The following is a 21162-nucleotide window of genomic DNA, read 5'->3' on the forward strand; positions in this document are numbered from 1 at the left end:
TCACTGACTCATACACTCTCAGCTCAGTTACTGAGACTCATCAGCCACTGACTCAGCTCAGTCTGTCAGTACTGTGAGCTTCAGAATACACACATGAACATACACAGGAACTCACGCACACATGAACACACACACACACTACAGGACAGTATTAAGAGCCATTTGGGTTTGTCATGCTCGCCATGTTTCATGTTATAACACATAATTATAAGAATTATTTAATAATACATTTTATTTAGAGCGCTTTTCATCAGAAATACAGAGAAGATCTCGAAAGTATTTTACAAAAGGCAGCGATAAAACATTACTGGCATAAATAGTTTTGATTGGACAGAAGGGGTTGGGGTTTTGATTGGACAGAAGGGATCAGGGTTGTGATTGGACAGAAGAGTGTCAGGGTTTTGATTGGACAGAAGGGATCAGGGTTGTGATTGGACAGAAGGGTGTCAGGGTTTTGATTGGACAGAAGGGATCAGGGATTTGATTGGATAGAAAGGGTCAGACGCAGTCGTGTTTCTGGCTCAGTGTTCAGGCAGAAGGCTTCTCAGAGGAGTCCCAGGATGTGTTCAGGCGCAGTCGTGTTTCTGGGTTAGTGTTCAGGCGCAGTCGTGTTTCAGGGTTAGTGTTCAGGTGCAGTCGTGTATCTGGCTCAGTGTTCAGGCAGTGTTTCTGGAGTTAGTGTTCAGGCGCAGTCGTGTTTCTGGGTTAGTGTTCAGGCGCAGTCGTGTTTCTGGGTTAGTGTTCAGGCGCAGTCGTGTTTCTGGGTTAGTGTTCAGGCACAGTCGTGTTTCTGGGTTAGTGTTCAGGCGCAGTCGTGTTTCTGGGTTAGTGTTCAGGCGCAGTCGTGTTTCTGGCTGAGTGTTCAGGCACAGTCGAGTTTTCTGGGTTAGTGTTCAGGCGCAGTTCTGGCTGAGTGTTCAGGCAGGAGGCCTGTCTCAGAGCAGGCCCAGGAGCCGGAAGGCTTTGTTGAGCAGGACCGTGTTGACCAGGCCCACCACCGTGTAGGTGGTGAACTTGTAGGGCACCTCGATCTCTCTGCGCCTGCGCGTGCGGGCATCGCCGGCACATGCCTGGTGCCAGGAGCACAGTGCCCACAAGCTGGCACTCTTCACCACGTGCCGTGTGCCCAGCAGCAGAGCCACGCCCATCAGGGAGCGCGTCCCCCCCAAAAGCAGTGCCCCCCAGGTCAGCGGCGGGAGGGGGATGGGGAAGTCCCCCTGGGGCTCGAAGGTCTCCCCGAGCTGCTCGTTCACCCAGTACCCGGCCGAGCAGCCGGCGCCCACCCCCAGGATGGTGGTGGTGTCCCCCCGCGTGGTGCTGTAATGGTCCAGCTCGGGGTAGCTGTAGCTGAGGAGAAAGGGCAGTACCACTGACACCACGGGGGAGAGTGGGCTCGTTAGCTGCAGCCGGTCGAAAGCGTCCCACGCTGGGTAGGTAAGCAGCATCAGCAGCACTGAAATCAGGGCTCCCCCAATAACGTCCTGAAAGAGGGGCGAGAAAAGCGCTTAGAAACGCAGCCAGACTTTAAAACTGAGCTTTAAAACTGAAAACTTGCCACACAGAAATCAAGCTGCTGTCAAGAGTGTGTGAGTTAATATTGTGCGTGTGCAAGTGTGTGCACGTGTGTGAGTCTGTGTGTAAATGCGTGCGTATGTATGTGCGAGTGTGTGCGTGTGTGTGTGTGCAGGGGCGGGGTTTTTTTGTGTTACTCACCAGTGCAGAGTGCATGCCTGTGTACAGACGGCTGAGACACACCAGGGCAGACAGCACCACAGCCAACAGCAGCCCCGACTCAAACTGGAACTACAGGACACACAGACTCAAACTGAAACTAAAGGACACACAGACTCAAACTGGAACTACAGGACACACAGACTCAAACTGAAACTACAGGACACACAGACTCAAACTGGAACTACAGGACACACAGACTCAAACTGGAACTACAGGACACACAGACTCAAACTACAATACACACACACTCAAACTGAAACTACAGGACACACAGACTCAAACTACAATACACACACACTCAAACTGAAACTACAGGACACAGACTCAAACTGAAACTAAAGGACACACAGACTCAAACTGGAACTACAGGACACAGACTCAAACTGAAGCTACAGGACACAGAGACTCAAACTATAGGGCACACAGACTCAGACTGAAACTACAGGACACAGACTCAAACTGAAACTACAGGAGACACAGACACCTGGCCATAACTGGCCACACAGGGCTTAGTAACAGGTACCACATCATGTAGCGCATGCATACACATACACGCACATACAGGTGTTTACTTGTAGGTGTGTGATCAGGCAGACTCACAGAGGTGAATTAGATTCTCAATGATGTCGTCACTTTAAATTCCACACATTGTACCTGACTGAGAAGACTAAACCAGAGCCTCAATCTTTCCCCTTCACCTCTCTCCTGTTTCTGTCCTTTCATCAACTCTGCAGAAATAAGCCCCCCCCCAGTTACCCCTACCTCACAGGTTGGTGTTTGAATGGCATTATTTCCCTCATTCTCTCTCTCGTCTCTATCCATCCATCTCTCTTTCTGTCTCCTGCTGCCCTTTTCTCTGTGTTTCCGTTTCTGCATTTGAATGAAGCGTGAAGCTGAGTGCAGATTGATGCAGTTCCTCCTCCTGTGGGTGCGGCTCCACACATTGAGTGGAGGTTCATGAAGACGCTGAATAGCTGCTCACACAAAGGACCTGAGACAGCACGCTGCTCTTTGACCTGTGATTGGCTGGCCTGACCTTTCACCTCTCAGGCCTCCGGTACCTACAGCTGGCCTACAGAATCACACACACCCACATACACCCATGCACGTGCACACACACACACACACACACACCCATACAGGCTCTTCCTGTTTCTCTCTAACACATACACATCCCGCACACACTCTCACACACACCCATACAGGCTCTTCCTGTTTCTTCCTAACAACACAAACACAAGTGCACACTCACTCACTCATATGCACACAAGCGCACACACGCATGGGCGCACACTCTCTCTCACACACTAATGCACGTGCACACACCCACACACTCACACAGGCAAAACAGAATTCCTGTGCATCATACACAGGAGTATTTGAGCTCATCCAGGTTTGCACACACAAGCAATTTGGACACACTTCTGTTGTTAATAAAGCTCCTTAATGCTTCAGACATATCTGAGAGGGAACAGTGAGTCAGAACAGGCTAAGCCACATACCTGGTCTATCTGCTCTCACCTGTTTTTCAAAAGGATGCGTTACCTTTTCTACACCTGTAAAACCAGCATAAATGGACCCACTGAAACCAGGGCATTAACTCCACTCTGTAACCACTGACACCAGTGCATTAACTCTAACCTGTAACCACTGACACATGTGCATTAACTTTAGCCTGTAACCACTGAGACCATTAACTCTAACCTGTAACCACTGACTCATGTGCATTAACTTTACCCTGTAACCACTGACACCATTAACTCTAACCTGTAACCACTGACTTGTGCATTAACTTTACCCTGTAACCACTGACACCATTAACTCTAACCTGTAACCACTGACATCAGTGGATTAATTCAAAACTGTAACCACTGACCAGCGCATGAACTCTACTCTGTAACCACTGACACCATTAACTCTACCCTGTAACCACTGACATCAGTGCATGGACTCTACCCTGTAACCACTGACACCAGCGCATGAACTCTACCCTGTAACCACTGACACCAGCGCATTAATACTACCCTGAAACCACTGACACCAGCGCATTAACACTACCCTGTAACCACTGACATCAGTGCATGAACTCTACCCTGTAACCACTGACCAGCCAGCGCATGAACTCTACCCTGTAACCACTGACCAGCGCATTAACTGTACCCTGTAACCACTGACACCAGCACATTAACTCTACCCTGTAACCACTGACCAGCGCATTAACACTACCCTGTAACCACTAACACCAGTGCGTTAACTCTAAACTGTAACCACTGACACCAGCGCATGAACTCTACTCTGTAACCACTGACACCATTAACTCTACCCTGTAACCAGTGGTAACAGCTGGGTGGGAGGAGCTCTATCTGACTGAAGATGAGCGACACCCCCCTATGATCTTCCCCTTGGGGATCCACGATCACCAGCCACCACCAGGAAGGGACCCCAGAACTGAGCCTGGGGCCAGAGCGCCAGGGACCCCCCCAGGACCACCCGCCCCCCTCGTGTCCACAGCTTCCCTGGCCAGGACTGGCCACTGCTTCCCCTGAAACCTCTGATGGTCACCCACCTGGAACCTGTGGGTGGCGCTGAAGAGGAAGGTGAAGAAGATGGCGGTGGCTGCCATGGCGTGGGTGGAAGGCATTCCGTATTCCGCATTCACGCGCGTCTCCAACTTCACCACAGGGGGCGACAGAGGCCGTGGCATCTTCAGCATATCCTTCAACACCTGGCCGATGTACATCACCACCTTAGAGCACAGGAAGTGCAGCTATAAGCACCCAAAATGGATGTGAAAAGGGCGTTTCCCAAAAGCTCACCCCCCTGGTGTAGGAACACAGGAGGAAGGAGCCACACTACTTCCTGTTTCAGGTGTGATGCACTCGTTCAGCCTGGACTGTGACCAACACTGTCGCTGTCATATTTAAACCAGGCTACGGAGAGACCCAGGTGATTTTCTCTACACTGAAGACCCAAAACCCAGGTGATTTTCTCTACACTGAAGACCCAAAACCCAGGTGATTTTCTCTACACTGAAGACCCAAAACCCAGGTGATTTTCTCTGCACTGAAGACCCAAAACCCAGGTGATCATCTCAGCACTGATGACCCAAAACTCAGGTGATCATCTCTGCACTGAAGTCCCAAAACTCAGGTGATTATCTCTGTACTGAAGGCAAGTGCAACATCACCACTGCAGTATAAATAAGTAATTGCTGTCTGTAGTAGGGTCTGGCAACAATCTGGAGGTCCTGAGCTTTTAGAGATGTATTTTAAACTCAGTAGTTATGTTTAATTAATGAGTGGAGAAGAGAGAGAGTGAGAGAGAGAAAGAGAAAGAGAGATAGAAGCATCAGTTTTTCTTTCCTGTGTTTGTGGGAAGAATACTTGTAAGCAGAATTCCTGGGGTGGTGCTAATTCCATCATTAACATTTTTAATGGATGTCTACAAGCCTCCTGGTGTTAAAATACAAGATGCTCGCTGACAGTGCTGTGGCTCGAGTCACCGTCTTCCTTTGCCTGATTCTTATTCAGAAATGGAGGTGATAGACCAACTGTTATGGCCCTTGGGGTGCTGAGACACAGATTTCATCAACAAGTGTTAACATAACCATAGCAATAAAAGATAAATCCTGACAAACATGCCCTCATGTGCCTTCCAATCACAAACAAAAAAATCTATTGAGAATTACGGAACAGGGACAGAGAGAAATTTCCGCATATGCAATTACCTAACATGCACCAGTAGCAATGGAACAAGGAAGGACTATGAGAAAGTACTGCTGTCAGTGATGTGACACATTGTTACAGATTCTCAGCCAGGCTAGTTTCTCCTCAGGCTGTATACCAGCTAACTCTGACACAAGTTGCTAGCTGCCATTCCCACAGTGCTGCCACACTCCCCACCTGACCTGCTGCCACACTCCCCACCTGACCTGCTGCCACACTCCCCACCTGACCTGCTGCCACACTCCCCCACCTGTCCTGCTTCTAGCTGCCACACCCACAGTGCCGACACACTCCCCCACCTGACCTGCTTCTAGCTGCCACACTCCCCCACCTGACCTGCTGCCACACTCCCCCACCTGACCTGCTGCCACACTCCCCACCTGACCTGCTGCGAGCTGCCACACTCTCCCCCCTGACCTGCTGCTAGCTGCCACACTCTCCCCCCCCCACCTGCCCTGCTGAAAGCTGCCACACCCACAGGGCAGTCACATTTCCTCACCTGTCTTGGTGCAGCTCCAGGTGTGTGAGCTTAGCTGATTACAGTGCTGAGAAATGCAAACAGCAGCTATTCAGTCACACAATACACAGGTGCTATGCACACGCTACACATGCACTAAATGTATGTTTCACACACCTGCTATACATGCCCTTTAACCATGCGTGTTCTGTGTGCATGCTGTTCACACACAGTTCCTAAGGAAGAGGCTCACCACTGCAGCCTGTGTGCATATGATGAATGAAACAGGAAGTTACATCAGAAACACTGTGCGTGTCTGTAATGGACTCATCACTGTCACCCAAGGCACAATGTGCCAGTTCACCGCTCTACATGCACACACAAACACACACACACTCCTGCATACACACACACAGACAGACAGACACAAACACACACACACACACACACATACACACAGAAACAAACACACACACACACACACATACACAGACACACACTCCTGCATACACACTATCCTCTGATCTGTGCAGCTGTTAGGTTTAGGGTGACCTTTAGGGTACGGTATCTCTGTGGTAGCCCATGTGGGGTGTGAGATGCTCCATGTTTAAGAGCTCACACAGGAGCGTTTACCTCGGGCAGCTGTGCTGGTAGACACAGGCTCCCATGGTGGTGGGACAAAGACAGTGTTGTCCCCCCTCCATTTTATTCCCCTAAGGCAGGACGCAAAGAATTTAAACTATTTATTGTGTACTCATCCCTGTTTCCCTGTGAGGAGTGCAGATGTGCGCTGTTTGGGTTTAGAGAAGCATAAGGCTAAGCTGCACTGTGGGACTGGTGCATTCGGGGACAGCTGCATTCTGAGATAGTTTCACTGTGGGACAGATGCATTCTGGGATAGCTGCACTGTAAGACAGGCCCATTCTGGGATAGCTGCACTGTGGGACAGATGCATTCTGAAACAGCTGCACCATAATACAGCTGTACTGTGAGACAGGTGCATTCTGGGACAGCTGTATTATAAAACAATGCTATAGCCCATATACCCATATAAAACAATGCTATAGCACATCCACCATTATAAAACACTGCTATATCACATACACCCCTATAAACACTGTTATATCACATCTGCCCATATAAAACACTGCTATGGAATGGGGTTTGCCACTTGAAGCAGGTCAGTTTTAGGCAGCAACAACAGGCCATTGTGGTGACAGCAGATGTCACTGTACGGAGCCACACACAAGGACTCTTTAATTAGGGCCTTATTAGCAGATTTAGCTGTGGCCTTCAGCTCCACGGGCCTGAAATCCAATTTAAAGCCATGGAGCACTTCACCTGACAAACAGAAAACCAGCACACTGTGTATAACATCACAGTTACAGCACACTGTGTATAACATCACAGTGTTACAGCACACTGTGTATAACATCACAGTTACAGCACACTGTGTATAACATCACAGAGTTACAGCACACTGTGTATAACATCACAGTGTTACAGCCCCATGTGTATAACATCACAGAGTTACAGCACACTGTGTATAACATCACAGAGATACAGCACACTGTGTATAACATCACAGAGATACAGCACACTGTGTATAACATTACAGTTACAGCACACTGGACTACCTCAGGACGCCTAGCACCTCCCCCTCTTCGCACCTGCACTTCCAGAACATGTCTCCTGTCTGTTCTGGCCCCACGATGGTGGAATGACCTCCCTGTGGAGGTCAGAACAGCTGAGACACTGACCCATTTCAAACGACGACTGAAGACTCACCTCTTCAGGCTGCACCTCTCCCCATCCCTCCCTTCCCCCCTGTAAATGACTAAACTTAGGGTTGTAACTAGGCAGCTGTTTCGTAGGTGACTTAGTTAATGCACCTGTCTTAACGACTACTTGTATTTTTTTTCTCCATAGATTGCGTTGTTGCCGTTCTCGTTGTTAGTGTTAATCAGTTTAACCATCAGGGTCCAAGTTGAACTATGCGGTTGTTCCCTGCACTTGGACCGGTACTTCTCTCTAGGGGTTTCGTCATACTTGTTCCTGGTTATGGTTATACACTTTGTTGTACGTCGCTCTGGATAAGAGCGTCTGCCAAATGCCTGTAATGTAATAATGTAATGTAACACTGTGTATAACATCACAGTTACAGCACACTGTGTATAACATCACAGAGATACAGCACTGTGTATAACATCACAGAATACAGCACACTGCGTATAACATCACAGAATACAGCACTGTGTATAACATCACAGAATACAGCACACTGCGTATAACATCACAGAGATACAGCACTGTGTATAACATCACAGAGATACAGCACTGTGTATAACATCACAGTTACAGCACACTGTGTATAACATCACAGAGATACAGCACTGTGTATAACATCACAGAGATACAGCACACTGCGTATAACATCACAGAGATACAGCACTGTGTATAACATCACAGAGATACAGCACACTGCGTATAACATCACAGAGTTACAGCACTGTGTATAACATCACAGAATACAGCACACTGTGTATAACATCACAGAGATACAGCACTGTGTATAACATCACAGAATACAGCACACTGTGTATAACATCACAGAGATACAGCACTGTGTATAACATCACAGAATACAGCACACTGTGTATAACATCACAGAGATACAGCACTGTGTATAACATCACAGAATACAGCACACTGCGTATAACATCACAGTGTTACAGCACACTGTGTATAACATCACCGTTACAGCACACTGTGTATAACATCACAGAATACAGCACACTGCGTATAACATCACAGAATACAGCACTGTGTATAACATCACAGAGTTACAGCACTGTGTATAACATCACAGAATACAGCACACTGCGTATAACATCACAGAATACAGCACACTGCGTATAACATCACAGAGATACAGCACACTGTGTATAACATCACAGAGTTACAGCACTGTGTGTATAACAGCCCTATCAAAAAATTGCATTTAAAAATGTTTGACATTTTTTGAACATAAGGCTTTGGCATCCTCTAACCATTTGTTGCATTCCAGCTTTGCTTTAGAGAGAAAAGAGCGCAGTGCTTCAGTAGGGAAAGAAAGAGAGCAGTGTTTCTGTAGGGAAAGAGACAGAGAGCAGTGTTTCAGTGGGGAAAGAGACGGAGAGCAGTGTTTCTGTGGGGAAAGAGACGGAGAGCAGTGTTTCTGTGGGCAAAGAGACAGAGAGCAGTGTTTCGTGGGAAAGAGACAGAGAGCAGTGTTTCTGTGGGGAAAGAGACAGAGAGCAGTGTTTCTGTGGGGAAAGAGACAGAGAGCAGTGTTTCTGTGGGGAAAGAGACGGAGAGCAGTGTTTCTGTGGGGAAAGAGACAGAGAGCAGTGTTTCTGTGGGGAAAGAGACAGAGAGCAGTGTTTCTGTGGGGAAAGAGAGAGAGCAGTGTTTCTGTGGGGAAAGAACAGAGACAGTGTTTCTGTGGGGAAAGAGAGAGCAGTGTTTCTGTGGGGAAAGAGACAGAGAGCAGTGTTTCTGTGGGGAAAGAGACAGAGAGCAGTGTTTCTGTGGGGAAAGAGACAGAGAGCAGTGTTTCTGTGGGGAAAGAGACAGAGAGCAGTGTTTCTGTGGGGAAAGAGACGGAAGAAGACAGTGTTTCTGTGGGGAAAGAGACAGAGAGCAGTGTTTCGTGGGGAAAGAGACAGAGAGCAGTGTTTCTGTGGGAAAGAGCAGAGAGCAGTGTTTCGTGGGGAAAGAGACAGAGAGCAGTGTTTCTGTGGGAAAGAGAAGAGCATGTTTCGTGGGGAAAGAGACAGAGAGCAGTGTTTCTGTGGGGAAAGAGACAGAGAGCAGTGTTTCTGTGGGAAAGAGACAGAGAGCAGTGTTTCTGTGGGGAAAGAGGCAGAGAGCAGGTTTCTGTGGGCAAAGAGACAGAGAGCAGTGTTTCTGTGGGGAAAGAGACGAGAGTGTTTCAGTGGGGAAAGAGACAGAGAGCAGTGTTTCAGTGGGGGAAGAGACGGAGAGCAGTGTTTCAGTGGGGAAAGAGACAGAGAGCAGTGTTTCTGTGGGGAAAGAGACAGAGAGCAGTGTTTCTGTGGGCAAAGAGACAGAGAGCAGTGTTTCTGTGGGGAAAGAGACGGAGAACAGTGTTTCTGTGGGGAAAGAGACAGAGAGCAGTGTTTCAGTGGGGAAAGAGACAGAGAGGAGTGTTTCTGTGGGGAAAGAGACAGAGAGCAGTGTTTCTGTGGGGAAAGAGACAGAGAGCAGTGTTTCTGTAGGGAAAGAGACAGAGAGCAGTGTTTCTGTGGGGAAAGAGACAGAGCAGTGTTTCAGTGGGGAAAGAGACAGAGAGCAGTGTTTCAGTGGGGAAAGAGACAGAGAGCAGTGTTTCTGTGGGGAAAGAGACAGAGAGCAGTGTTTCTGTGGGAAAGAGAAGGAGAACAGTGTTTCTGTGGGGAAAGAGGCAGAGAGCAGTGTTTCAGTGGGAAAAGAGAAGAGAGCAGTGTTGTAGGGGAAAGAGACGAGAGCAGTGTTTCAGTGGGGAAAGAGAAAGAGAGCAGTGTTTCTGTGGGGAAAGAGACAGAGAGCAGTGTTTCTGTGGGGAAAGAGACAGAGAGCAGTGTTTCGTGGGGAAAGAGACGAGAAGCAGTGTTCTGTGGGGAAAGAGACAGAGAGCAGTGTTTCTGTGGGGAAAGAGAAAGAGAGCAGTGTTTCAGTGGGGAAAGAGAGAGAGCAGTGTTTCAGTGGGAAAGAGAAGAGAGCAGTGTTTCTGTGGGGAAAGAGACAGAGAGCAGTGTTTCTGTGGGGAAAGAGACGGAGAGCAGTGTTTCAGTGGGGAAAGAGACAGAGAGCAGTGTTTCAGTGGGGAAAGAGAAAGAGAGCAGTGTTTCTGTAGGGAAAGAGACAGAGAGCAGTGTTTCTGTGGGGAAAGAGACGAGAGCAGTGTTTCGTGGGAAAGAGACAGAGAGCAGTGTTTCGTGGGGAAAGAGACAGAGAGCAGTGTTTCTGTGGGGAAAGACGGAGAGCAGTGTTTCAGTGGGGAAAGAGACAGAGAGCAGTGTTTCAGTGGGGAAGAGACGAGAGAGCAGTGTTTCTGTGGGGAAAGAGACAGAGAGCAGTGTTTCAGTGGGGAAAGAGACAGAGAGCAGTGTTTCTGTGGGGAAAGAGACAGAGAGCAGTGTTTCTGTGGGGAAAGAGACAGAGAGCAGTGTTTCTGTGGGGAAAGAGACAGAGAGCAGTGTTTCTGTGGGGAAAGAGACAGAGAGCAGTGTTTCAGTGGGGAAAGAGACAGAGAGCAGTGTTTCTGTGGGGAAAGAGACAGAGAGCAGTGTTTCAGTGGGGAAAGAGAAAGAGAGCAGTGTTTCTGTGGGGAAAGAGACAGAGAGCAGTGTTTCTGTGGGGAAAGAGACGGAGAGCAGTGTTTCAGTGGGGAAAGAGACAGAGAGCAGTGTTTCTGTGGGGAAAGAGACAGAGAGCAGTGTTTCTGTGGGGAAAGAGACGGAGAGCAGTGTTTCTGTAGGGAAAGAGACAGAGAGCAGTGTTTCAGTGGGGAAAGAGACAGAGAGCAGTGTTTCTGTGGGGAAAGAGAAAGAGACAGAAAAACTCACGGTCCACATGTTGACCAGCCGGCGGCACAGGAAGGGGTCAAGGTTCCAGTGGATGCAGGGCAGGAAGGAGATGTAGAAGACTTCCTGTCCCAGGCCTGCAGACACCAGGAACAGGTAGTACAGGAGCACATTCCTCACCTGGTACTGAGGGCCAGACGGAGCCTACAGGTGGGACAGGTGGGACAGGTGAAGGCAAAGTGATGGTTATTTCTACAAAGATGACAGTTACAGGTAAAAAGTTGAGAATGCAATACCAGAAGACCCAGGGCTCTGGCCCTAAGGACTCCACAGATTCATTCAAGCAAAATATAACAGGTTCATACTGAAAAAGACCGAGGGAACAGTGCATGAAAGACTATCACTATCAAGTACTGAGCTGTGAGAGTGAGATACCCAACAGGATGTTGGGATACACAGCAAAGTATTCTGGGTGTAAATATGAGGAGGTTATATTGATGTTATAGATACCTTGTCAGACACATAACGCAACTGTGCGCTATGGGAACATAGTTGGAAAGGAGAGATCAATGGTTTAGTAGAATGTATGTTATAGAAGGTACTGAAGACATGCACTTCAGGTTGAGCAATGAAAGTATCTGACGAGGTTTCATACTGGATGGGACAATGGAACTGCAAAATGTTTGGTGGTCTGTCATATCACATGGGTTTCATACTGTGCTATGGGACCTTATGTGTGTGTATATATCACATAGAGGTTTCATACTGTGCTATGGGTCCTTATGTGTGTGTATATATCACATAGAGGTTTCATACTGTGCTATGGGTCCTTATGTGTGTGTATATATCACATAGAGGTTTCATACTGTGCTATGGGACCTTATGTGTGTGTATATATCACATAGAGGTTTCATACTGTGCTATGGGACCTTATGTGTGTGTATATATCACATAGAGGTTTCATACTGTGCTATGGGTCCTTATGTGTGTGTATATATTACATAGAGGTTTCATACTGTGCTATGGGTCCTTATGTGTGTGTATATATCACATAGAGGTTTCATACTGTGCTATGGGTCCTTATGTGTGTGTATATATCACATAGAGGTTTCATACTGTGCTATGGGTCCTTATGTGTGTGTATATATCACATAGAGGTTTCATACTGTGCTATGGGTCCTTATGTGTGTGTATATATCACATAGAAGTTTCATACTGTGCTATGGGTCCTTATGTGTGTGTATATATCACATAGAGGTTTCATACTGTGCTATGGGTCCTTATGTGTGTGTATATATCACATAGAGGTTTCATACTGTGCTATGGGACCTTATGTGTGTGTATATATCACATAGAGGTTTCATCCCTGAGTACAGCAGCACACGCACGCATGCGCACACACACACACGCACATGCACGCACATACATGCACACAGTACTGTGCAAAAGTCAGAGACCACACTAGTTTATTCAATTTCCAGTCAAATCAGCTGTTCAGTGCTAAAAATATTTTGGTGTCAGACAATAATGTAGGAAACACATTGAACAGAAAATGACAGAAAAGCCTCCACAACTGCATATATCAAATATATCAACATTTGTCCACTCTTTTGTGCACCCTACTACCCCTATCTTCCATCCTTCCAATCAACAAACAAGTTACAGCTGTGCTCTCCCAACAGAAACTGTTACCAAAAGTGTGACTGACTTGAAGAAAACAGGAACTTGCAAAACTATATACTGTATATTATGCTGGTGACTTTTTATTTTTTTTTTATCAAGCTAAATGTACTTTTTGAAGCGAAATGAAAGTATCAGTGTAGAAAACAGGCAATGTCGTTGCCGGAAGTTGTCGTCTGGAACGACGATACGTTTACAAGGGGGACTATAACGCGCTGTAGGACTTGGAGGCAGGGCATCGGAGGAGCAGAAAACCCGCTGCCGCTCAGCACGTGCGCTAGTCTGTGCGAGATTACATCCTGTGCGGGTGTCGCTTTATGCTCGGTTTAAAAAATAATAATAATAACATTTTGTGTAACTGCCGTTAGTGTTTCTCTCGGTTGTTCCGGAGACCTGTGAGTAGACTGTCCGAACATTTCCAAAATACAACTTCAGTCTGTGATCTAAAATGCAAAACGTTCGAAAGAAGCTTTAAAATAAAACGCAGACTATCAGTATACCGATCTGTACAATATCGGCTCGACATTTTAAAATAGGTCGAGAAACGGGAAAAGCCAGTTACAAAGTATCTATCTTAGTTTCAGGTTGGAGTTGAATGAGTGGTTTGGAATATCAAAGGCAACGCTAAAATTGTACTAAACTAATACACGGTTTATGGAACCAATTGTTTAGAAATGTTTAACTTACATCCACTTTGTTTCCATTCATTTCATCTTTGTAATTAGAGCTGCCGCTGTGGTCTTCTGCGCCAATCAGCTGTCCCTGTAGATGGCCATTTCCACGCCGACTGCGAGGCAGCGCCGCGTTGCTGGTCGTGTCGTGGTTTCTGTAATCCTCGGTCAAGTGCGCTTTGTCACAAGCGCGCCGATGCTCGTCCTCGACTGCAAACAAGCCACATTTCCTTTGAAATCTGGCTACCAGCTCTGAATCCTGCAGGTATGTAATGAATTTAAACATTGCGCCATTCATGTATAATATGGATGCGTGAGTATTTCTGGCGTACGCCACTGTAACGACACTGAGCGTTTTCCCCAGGTGTGGAGGTGTGTACTCAGGTGCGTTCTCCAACAGGTGTTTACTGTCGAGCTGTCCTAAAGCCCGACGGATATACAGATAAAGCTATAGATAAATTATGGGCTTGTCCCTTGCGTAATTTCCCTACTGATATGGGCAGTAGGCTACAGAAAACAGCACCTATGTTTCAGTGTTAAACCTGTTATTCAGGTCATGTTTGTGCTGTCTGATTGGGCCCTAATGCAAGCATACATTTCCTAGCAGCTGTAGTCAAACTCAATGGTGCCAGATCCCTTCCTGAAATGCATGAATTGGTCATTTCTTTTTATCTGCTGCTGTCCAGTTTTGGCATTAAAAGAACAAAATTATATTAAGTATTTGTGGTGGACAGGGATGGTACAACTGTTAAATCACAGTAGAGCACCAGTCCCCAAATCTTAGAGTTTATTTTTGTTAATGGTTTTATTTACACATATTGAGTTTAGTAGTCAGTTAAATAACAACACAATGTAACATTTAAAGTAACACAAAGTAACACAAACCCAAAGTGCTGTGAGAAACCCTAAAAACAACAGCCAGTGACATCACCTGCAGTCTCCAGTCTCTGATCCATACTAAAGAGTGGAATATGCATGGGAGCAGTAGTCTCTGATCCATACTAAAGAGTGGTATGCATGGAGCACAGTCTTATCATAAAAGAGTGGTATATGCATGGGAGCAGCAGTCTCTGATCCATACTAAAGAGTGTTATATGCATGGGAGCAGTAGTCTCTGATCCATACTAAAGAGTGGTATATGCATGGGAGCAGCAGTCTCTGATCCATACTAAAGAGTGTTATATGCATGGGAGCAGCAGAATGTCATGTAAAGATGTGAATTTAATAAGAAACTGGGCATCTTGCTCTTTACTCTTATCTGTAATGTAGGCTGCATCTGCCACACCATGTTTTGTGGGGATATATTTTGTGTGGAAACCAAAGGGCTAACTATGGCTGAAAAATCATTTACCTGTGAGCTGAGAGGACAGAAGAATTCATTACAGAGAATAGCACAAGAAACTTGGTATATCAAGTACAGCAGTTTGGAAAGTCTTGAAAAAGAAATAAACCACCGGTGGACTCTGAAATAAACACCGTACAGGTTGGCCAAGGAAGACCGGTTCAGCTAACGACAAACAAACCCAGAGTGCTGTGAGAAAAACCCTAAAAACAGCAGCCAGTGACATCACCTGCAGTCTCCAGAGGGCAGGGTGAGAATATCACAAAACCCTAAAAACAGCAGCCAGTGACATCACCTGCAGTCTCCAGAGGGCAGGGTGAGAATATCACAAAACCCTAAAAACAGCAGCCAGTGACATCACCTGCAGTCTCCAGAGGGCAGGTGAGTAAAAATAAAAAGCACATGACATCCTGCAGTCTCCAAGGAGAGAGTACACCAAACAGCGCCGTGACATCACTGCAGTCAGGCAGGTTACAAGCCTTCGTACGCAGGAGACTTTGAGTACTGCAAGCTGCAGATCTCTCATCAGCAGCAAGAATCAAAAGGCCAGATTAGAATTCCCCAAAAAATACAGAGATGTGGCAGAAGAGTTCTGGAATACACTTTTTATGGACAGATGAGACCAAAACAAACTGAGCATTTAGTCTGTCGGAGAAACGGATTGGTCTCAGTTTCACCGGCTGGCGGAGAGAGCACACGCACCTGGGCTGCATTAATTAAGCAGCCAAGGTGCGGTGTTCCTCAGCACAGTTCAGGGTTGAGGCCAAGGTGCGGTGTTCCTCAGCACAGTTCAGGGTTGAGACCGGGAGCTCACACCGAGAGCGAGTTGAGCGATTCTTTATTTTGTCTGAGTTTAGTTTGTCGGAGCACGAGACAGAGAAGGGCAAGCCGCGGAACCGCTGGCGCTGGATTTGGTTTTGTTTTAGTTTATTGTTTTTGCCCAGAACCCGTGAGGAAGAAGGGTGAAGGTGTCCGTTTATTTAATCCTTCATCTGTGAAATACGGAGGAAGTAGTGTCATGGCTTGGGCATGTATGGCTGCTTCTGGAACAGGCTCACTCATCTTTATTGATGATGTAATGGACGATGGCAGCAGTCAGATACATTTGGAAATGTACAGACAGGCTATGTACGGAGAAACTCCAACCTCATCGGCTAGTGCTTCTCCCTGCAGCAACACAATGGCCCCAAACACACTGCCTGTGCAACCAAAGCATTCATCAATGGGGAAAAAGTGGAACATTTTGGACTGGCCAAGTCAGTCACCTGGTTTAAATCTAATTGAGCAAGCAAAGATCAACTGAAAGCAGCTGCAGTGAAGACCTGGAAAGACATTTCTAAATAAGACACCAAACAATTTACTTCTAAATTAATCTTTTGCACAGCTGGAAATGGGGGGACTTGGCACAAAGACAGCTGTTTCTGTAAAATGCTAAAACATAAATGCATGTGAATACCATTAAATAAAAGCTTATTGTCTGTTCTTTTGTCTCATTTTCATCTTTTCCCAAATCCAAATGCCTTAACTACACAGCAGAAATAACAGATTTCACTCCACTTCCCGTGCTTTTGCAGGGAACTGTCTATGAGTTAGCCTCAGGCTTATGAATGTGTCTATTTATTGCAGCTCTTCACGTTAATGTTGTTGCTACAGGTTATAAGTGCCCTTGCTGGAAATCAAGCCTTCAATATTTTAGTCCAGTTCAGTTTTCAGGACATTGGATGACTCACTAATGCAGCTTTTTACCTTTTTGTATGTTCGGTACAGTATATACAGTGACGTTTTGTGGTAAGGAAGAGCATCCTTTGAACTTTACCCTTTCTCGGAAACTGGAATTTAACCTCATTGTGCAGCTTTAAATTCAATGAAAAGAAACCCTTTGTCTGCGATGTTTTGATGACGCGCGAGGAGCCTTATTTCAATATTTTCGACTCGTCTGTTTTCTCTGTGTCCCAGCGCGATTTAAACAGGATTTTCATGCAGCCCGAGGTGGTCGGACCGGCGCCGGAGGACTCTTTAGCCGTGAAGACTCGTGTCTGTGTTCTTCTCTGCGGGCTGCCCTCAACATCCACGCACAGGCGGACAAACCCTCGCGCTGAAATCACTGGCATTACATCATCACTTTTCCAAACCGAAGCATAACAGTCCCGTTAATATGTAACGGGAGGATCAAAACAGCGAAGGGAACGACCGGCTGTACAATTAACAAGAGACATTGTGAGGATTTTTAAAAATAGTAATGCCATATAATGTAAACAAGGGGAGGATGGCGCATTCAAGAACAGAGTGTACATCGTCATCGCTCGTCTGGAAGGTCTTTTGTGTGAGCGTGTGAACAGCAAAAGATGAGATGGCAGAAGCTCATTTAGCCGACAGCGGATCGGAAACGCAGGGTGCAGCGGTTTTCCCTTATGAGGAGTATGAATGCAAAATATGTTATAATTATTTCGACCTTGGTCGCCGCGCGCCAAAGATTCTGGAATGCTTGCACACGTTTTGTGAGGAGTGTCTGCACACTCTGCACCTCCGCGATGACCGACCGTGGCGGGTCAGCTGCCCTGTGTGTCGCCACAGGACTCCGGTGCCGGACTACCGGATACAAAATCTGCCCAACAACACGAAAGTGACGGAAGCTTTCCCTCTCTACATCGACTCGGACCCTCTTCCCCAGGATAGCTTACCCCCGTATCCGCCGCCTCTACACCCCGCTCTCATTGCCCTACGGCGCGAGGAAGCGACTGGAGCGGCTCTGAGCCAGGCGACCCCCTCTACAACTGTGTCCACCGCCACGACAGTGTCTCAAGATTCTGTGCGGTACGAGAGCTGCCAAAACTGCAAGCGCGTCGCCCTGACCACGGGCTGCGTCTGTGTTATCTTCTCTTTTCTGTCCATGCTTGTCTTGCTGTTCATGGGCCTTATCTTCGTGCAAAATCACAACAGCCCTCCCTCGCCAGCGGGCCCAATTTGCCTGTCTGTCGCGAGCATCTTGGCCATGTTTTCCGTGGTCGTCACGTGGCTGATTTGCTGGTTGAAATACAGACCTGAGCACGAGACCGGCCGGTCGTCTACAGCGAACTCCAGCAGACGGAACGCCTAAGCTCTTCTGTCTGATAAAGAGTGTTTTACAGGCCTCTCGCTCCCGAGAATTTAATCTCGCAGCTCGGTGAGGTCTTCAGTAGGCTACCGCGTCGAGACGTCTAATCGTACGGAATGGAAAAGATTTTCAAAGGCTATATGGCTAAATTCCATTTGTTGTAATAGGCTATAAACTTTTATGTCGAGACAGGTAATTTTATACATGTTTAAATTATAATCAATAGATGTATGTAATATGTGGTTTACAGTGTGAATTTTGATATTCTCCCACGTCAGATAATCAAGAAACATGCCAATAAAATCAGTGTTTGTCCTTGTCGTTGTATTGCAACATATATTTCCACATTTAATATTGGACTTATTATAGGCTATTATCCGTGTCCTGTGTATGGCATTGCTGTGTGTGTTTGTATTGAACATTACTTTAGCTAATTTTCATTTTAAAACCGGAAATGAATATATTATATCACACATGACGTATTTATTGGAGTTCTGAGATCAGGATCGCGGCTGATGGGGAGATGGGTTATGACAGCAAAGAGCGCCTGGAGACGTAGCCTGCATTTTGTGATCATTGAGCATTTCAACTTGTTGTTTGCATTAGAATGTGAACGCTGATTTTCATCGATGCCTCTCATCGTTTAATAGTTTTTAAACAAACCCAACTATTTAGCCTTCAGATAAGTTTGTGAAAAATGTACTAAATCTGTATCACCTCTGAGGCAGGAAGGAGAGGCAGGTGTGCAGTCTGCGCCTCCTGCTGGTGTTTTATGTTATTGCGTCTACATTTTCGAAAAACGGAAAGTGTTCACTAAACGGAAAGTACTCCCAGTAAATGTAACGCTGTAATCGTGTCAATGGCGAATATTCACTGACTCTTTGTAATCCGGTCTATATATTGAAGACACTAGTGAATGCACAGAAGACACGCATCATTTATTTTTTTAAATTCTGATCAAGGGAACTGCTATTTCCGCTGTATGTTCGTATGTCAAGCATACCCACAGGTTTGCTACATATTTCTGTTAAATTATTTAATGTATTTCATAGTATATGGGCCTGAGTGTCTTATTTTTCACCGGTGAATGCAGCAGACCTCCTTATGCCCTTTGCACGCGAGTGCTGACTATTACCACATTAAACTAAAAACAAGTAACGAACGGCCATTTGACATTTAAGCGATGCTTAATAGTGCATAGTAATATAGACAGGCGTGTACTCGTCTAGCTTTCCACAGGGCCACGCAAAGGTTTTCACAATATTTATTTCGCAGGAATTGTGACTGGAAGCTTCTACAAACGGGCATCGCTTAAATGTCAAATGTCCGTTCGTTAGTTACTCGTTTAGAAAGTGTGGAAGTTGTGAGAGTAGCACATGTGAAATGCACACTAAGCTGTAAAGATTTGTGTGATGTTTACATACATAATCAAATTTAAGTAATAAAGAGAACCTGAAAATCTTTTCAATTTTCTAACGTTTCTGTGGTGTTTAATGAGAAGTCTTTTATTATGCGATGTCGCGTAAATAAAACGGGTTTAGCGGTAGGGTATTCACATTTTCTCTATCGATTCAGATGAAGAAAGACGATGCGACATGTATTATTAATAGGGGTGTGCATAGTACATAATGACTGATGTTTTAGGCATTTATTACGTAATGTGCGTCTATCTTGAACTTCCCATACACAGTCAGTGATTATTTTAAATGCAGTGTTTTATGCGCAGGTGTAGTCGCCCTCTAGTGGCTATAACATGCATATGCTTTGTTGGTCAAGGTGAAGTGGAATAAATAAGACCATGTGTCTTTTACTTTTGACTGTTTGTTATGCGCTGAACGCCGCAGCGCAGCCCTGTTTAATGCGTTTAAACCCCCGCGAGTTTTACAGAGCCATATATGGCCTGGCCTGAGCAAAACCTATAGAACGTCTTAAACTCGATCTGACATGCTTAAGACAATCTTTTCCATCCTTTGTTCTCTGTATTTACTAAGAGAGATATATTTCTGTTGCTGGTTAGTTACACTTGTTGGATTGCATTGCGCATGGATTATAAACTGCAGTCATTGCAATCTGGTTGTAAGGCGGAAGTAATTACGTGGGAGTCGTTGTGGGCTGTTAATGGTTCTGTAATTAAACAAGAATGATAAATCTGAGCTATAGCACCTGAAAATTATTTGTGACATTTTTTCCTGTCATATGTTCAAGGACAATGTATGGTCAATGAATAATTCCAAATAAATAATGTATAATTAATACAATATAATGCAAATATAAACTATATAATTTCGATATATATTTTGAGAAATAGCCGACTCTAATCTCTCAGCACTAAATACGTCAATTCAATGTACACAGATAATAAAAATTGGGTCCGTGAACTGAACAGGTATAAAACCCACCCCCTTACCTGGCTAAAGTTTTGGAACTCTTCATGGATTACACAGCTGCATTCTACAAAGCAACTACCATTTTAAAGTTGAAAATCGAGGGTGAAAAATTTGTACCCCCATTTCGGTTGTGCACATTGCAGTAGTCTGTCCTAGGCCTACTCGACCGTGCAGTGTCTTAAGACACATCGTTGTAAATTACGACTCTCTTTGAACAGAGGCATTGCCTATATTACTGAAATTATGTTTAAAATAAACGCAGTCAATTTCCGTTTTCCGTTACCCTCACATTTTAGAGTGCTTTTAAGTGTCACTCCATCAAAGTGGAAAAAAGCGATTCGGATATTTAGAATGCTGTTTCACTGCCCCGATTTATCTCCGTAGACATGTTACACTGTTTGTTTGTTACAAGGCATTGCGTGTTACAACTGTGAACTAGGCTAACAATTAGGCCTATTTTGTCCGGGATTATCATCGGCCGAATTTTTATTCCTCAGAACTAAAT

At 45.8% G+C, this 21162-nt stretch overlaps 3 protein-coding genes across 12 annotated transcripts in view; 2 read left to right on the forward strand and 1 right to left on the reverse strand.

The window, feature by feature from the left end:
- Nucleotides 1-214: 214 nt before the first annotated feature.
- Nucleotides 215-14314, reverse strand: sgpp2 (sphingosine-1-phosphate phosphatase 2). 3 transcript variants are annotated; one of them, XM_064303369.1, is made up of 6 exons: nucleotides 13851-14314; nucleotides 11526-11687; nucleotides 4301-4480; nucleotides 1714-1803; nucleotides 929-1481; nucleotides 215-891 (listed from the first exon to the last, which is right to left on the reverse strand). In XM_064303369.1, the coding sequence occupies exons 1-5, from the start codon at nucleotides 14130-14132 to the stop codon at nucleotides 936-938; spliced, it is 1260 nt and encodes a 419-aa protein (XP_064159439.1). In that variant the 5' UTR covers nucleotides 14133-14314; the 3' UTR covers nucleotides 215-891; nucleotides 929-935. The 3 variants fall into 3 exon arrangements, with proteins under 3 accessions (XP_064159439.1, XP_064159440.1, XP_064159438.1); XM_064303370.1 differs by having other exon boundaries at nucleotides 215-830; nucleotides 898-1481; nucleotides 13851-14312; XM_064303368.1 differs by having other exon boundaries at nucleotides 215-1481; nucleotides 13851-14312.
- On the forward strand, nucleotides 13958-19740 carry LOC135236826 (E3 ubiquitin-protein ligase RNF152). Its single transcript, XM_064303371.1, has 2 exons — nucleotides 13958-14099; nucleotides 17133-19740. The coding sequence occupies exon 2, from the start codon at nucleotides 17527-17529 to the stop codon at nucleotides 18271-18273; it is 747 nt and encodes a 248-aa protein (XP_064159441.1). The 5' UTR covers nucleotides 13958-14099; nucleotides 17133-17526; the 3' UTR covers nucleotides 18274-19740.
- The window catches only part of pax3b (paired box 3b), a 45653-nt gene continuing 38451 nt past the window's right edge, over nucleotides 13961-21162 (forward strand). For 7 of the 8 annotated variants that reach the window (XM_064303363.1, XM_064303364.1, XM_064303362.1 and 4 more), the window contains exon 1: nucleotides 13961-14099. The gene's annotated coding sequence lies outside the window, so the exon portion shown is untranslated. The remainder of the gene's footprint in view (nucleotides 14100-21162) is intronic. The other variant, XM_064303360.1, reaches the window with a different exon arrangement.

The sequence above is a fragment of the Anguilla rostrata genome, chromosome 12, assembly GCF_018555375.3.
Source record: "Anguilla rostrata isolate EN2019 chromosome 12, ASM1855537v3, whole genome shotgun sequence".
NCBI lineage: Eukaryota > Metazoa > Chordata > Actinopteri > Anguilliformes > Anguillidae > Anguilla > Anguilla rostrata.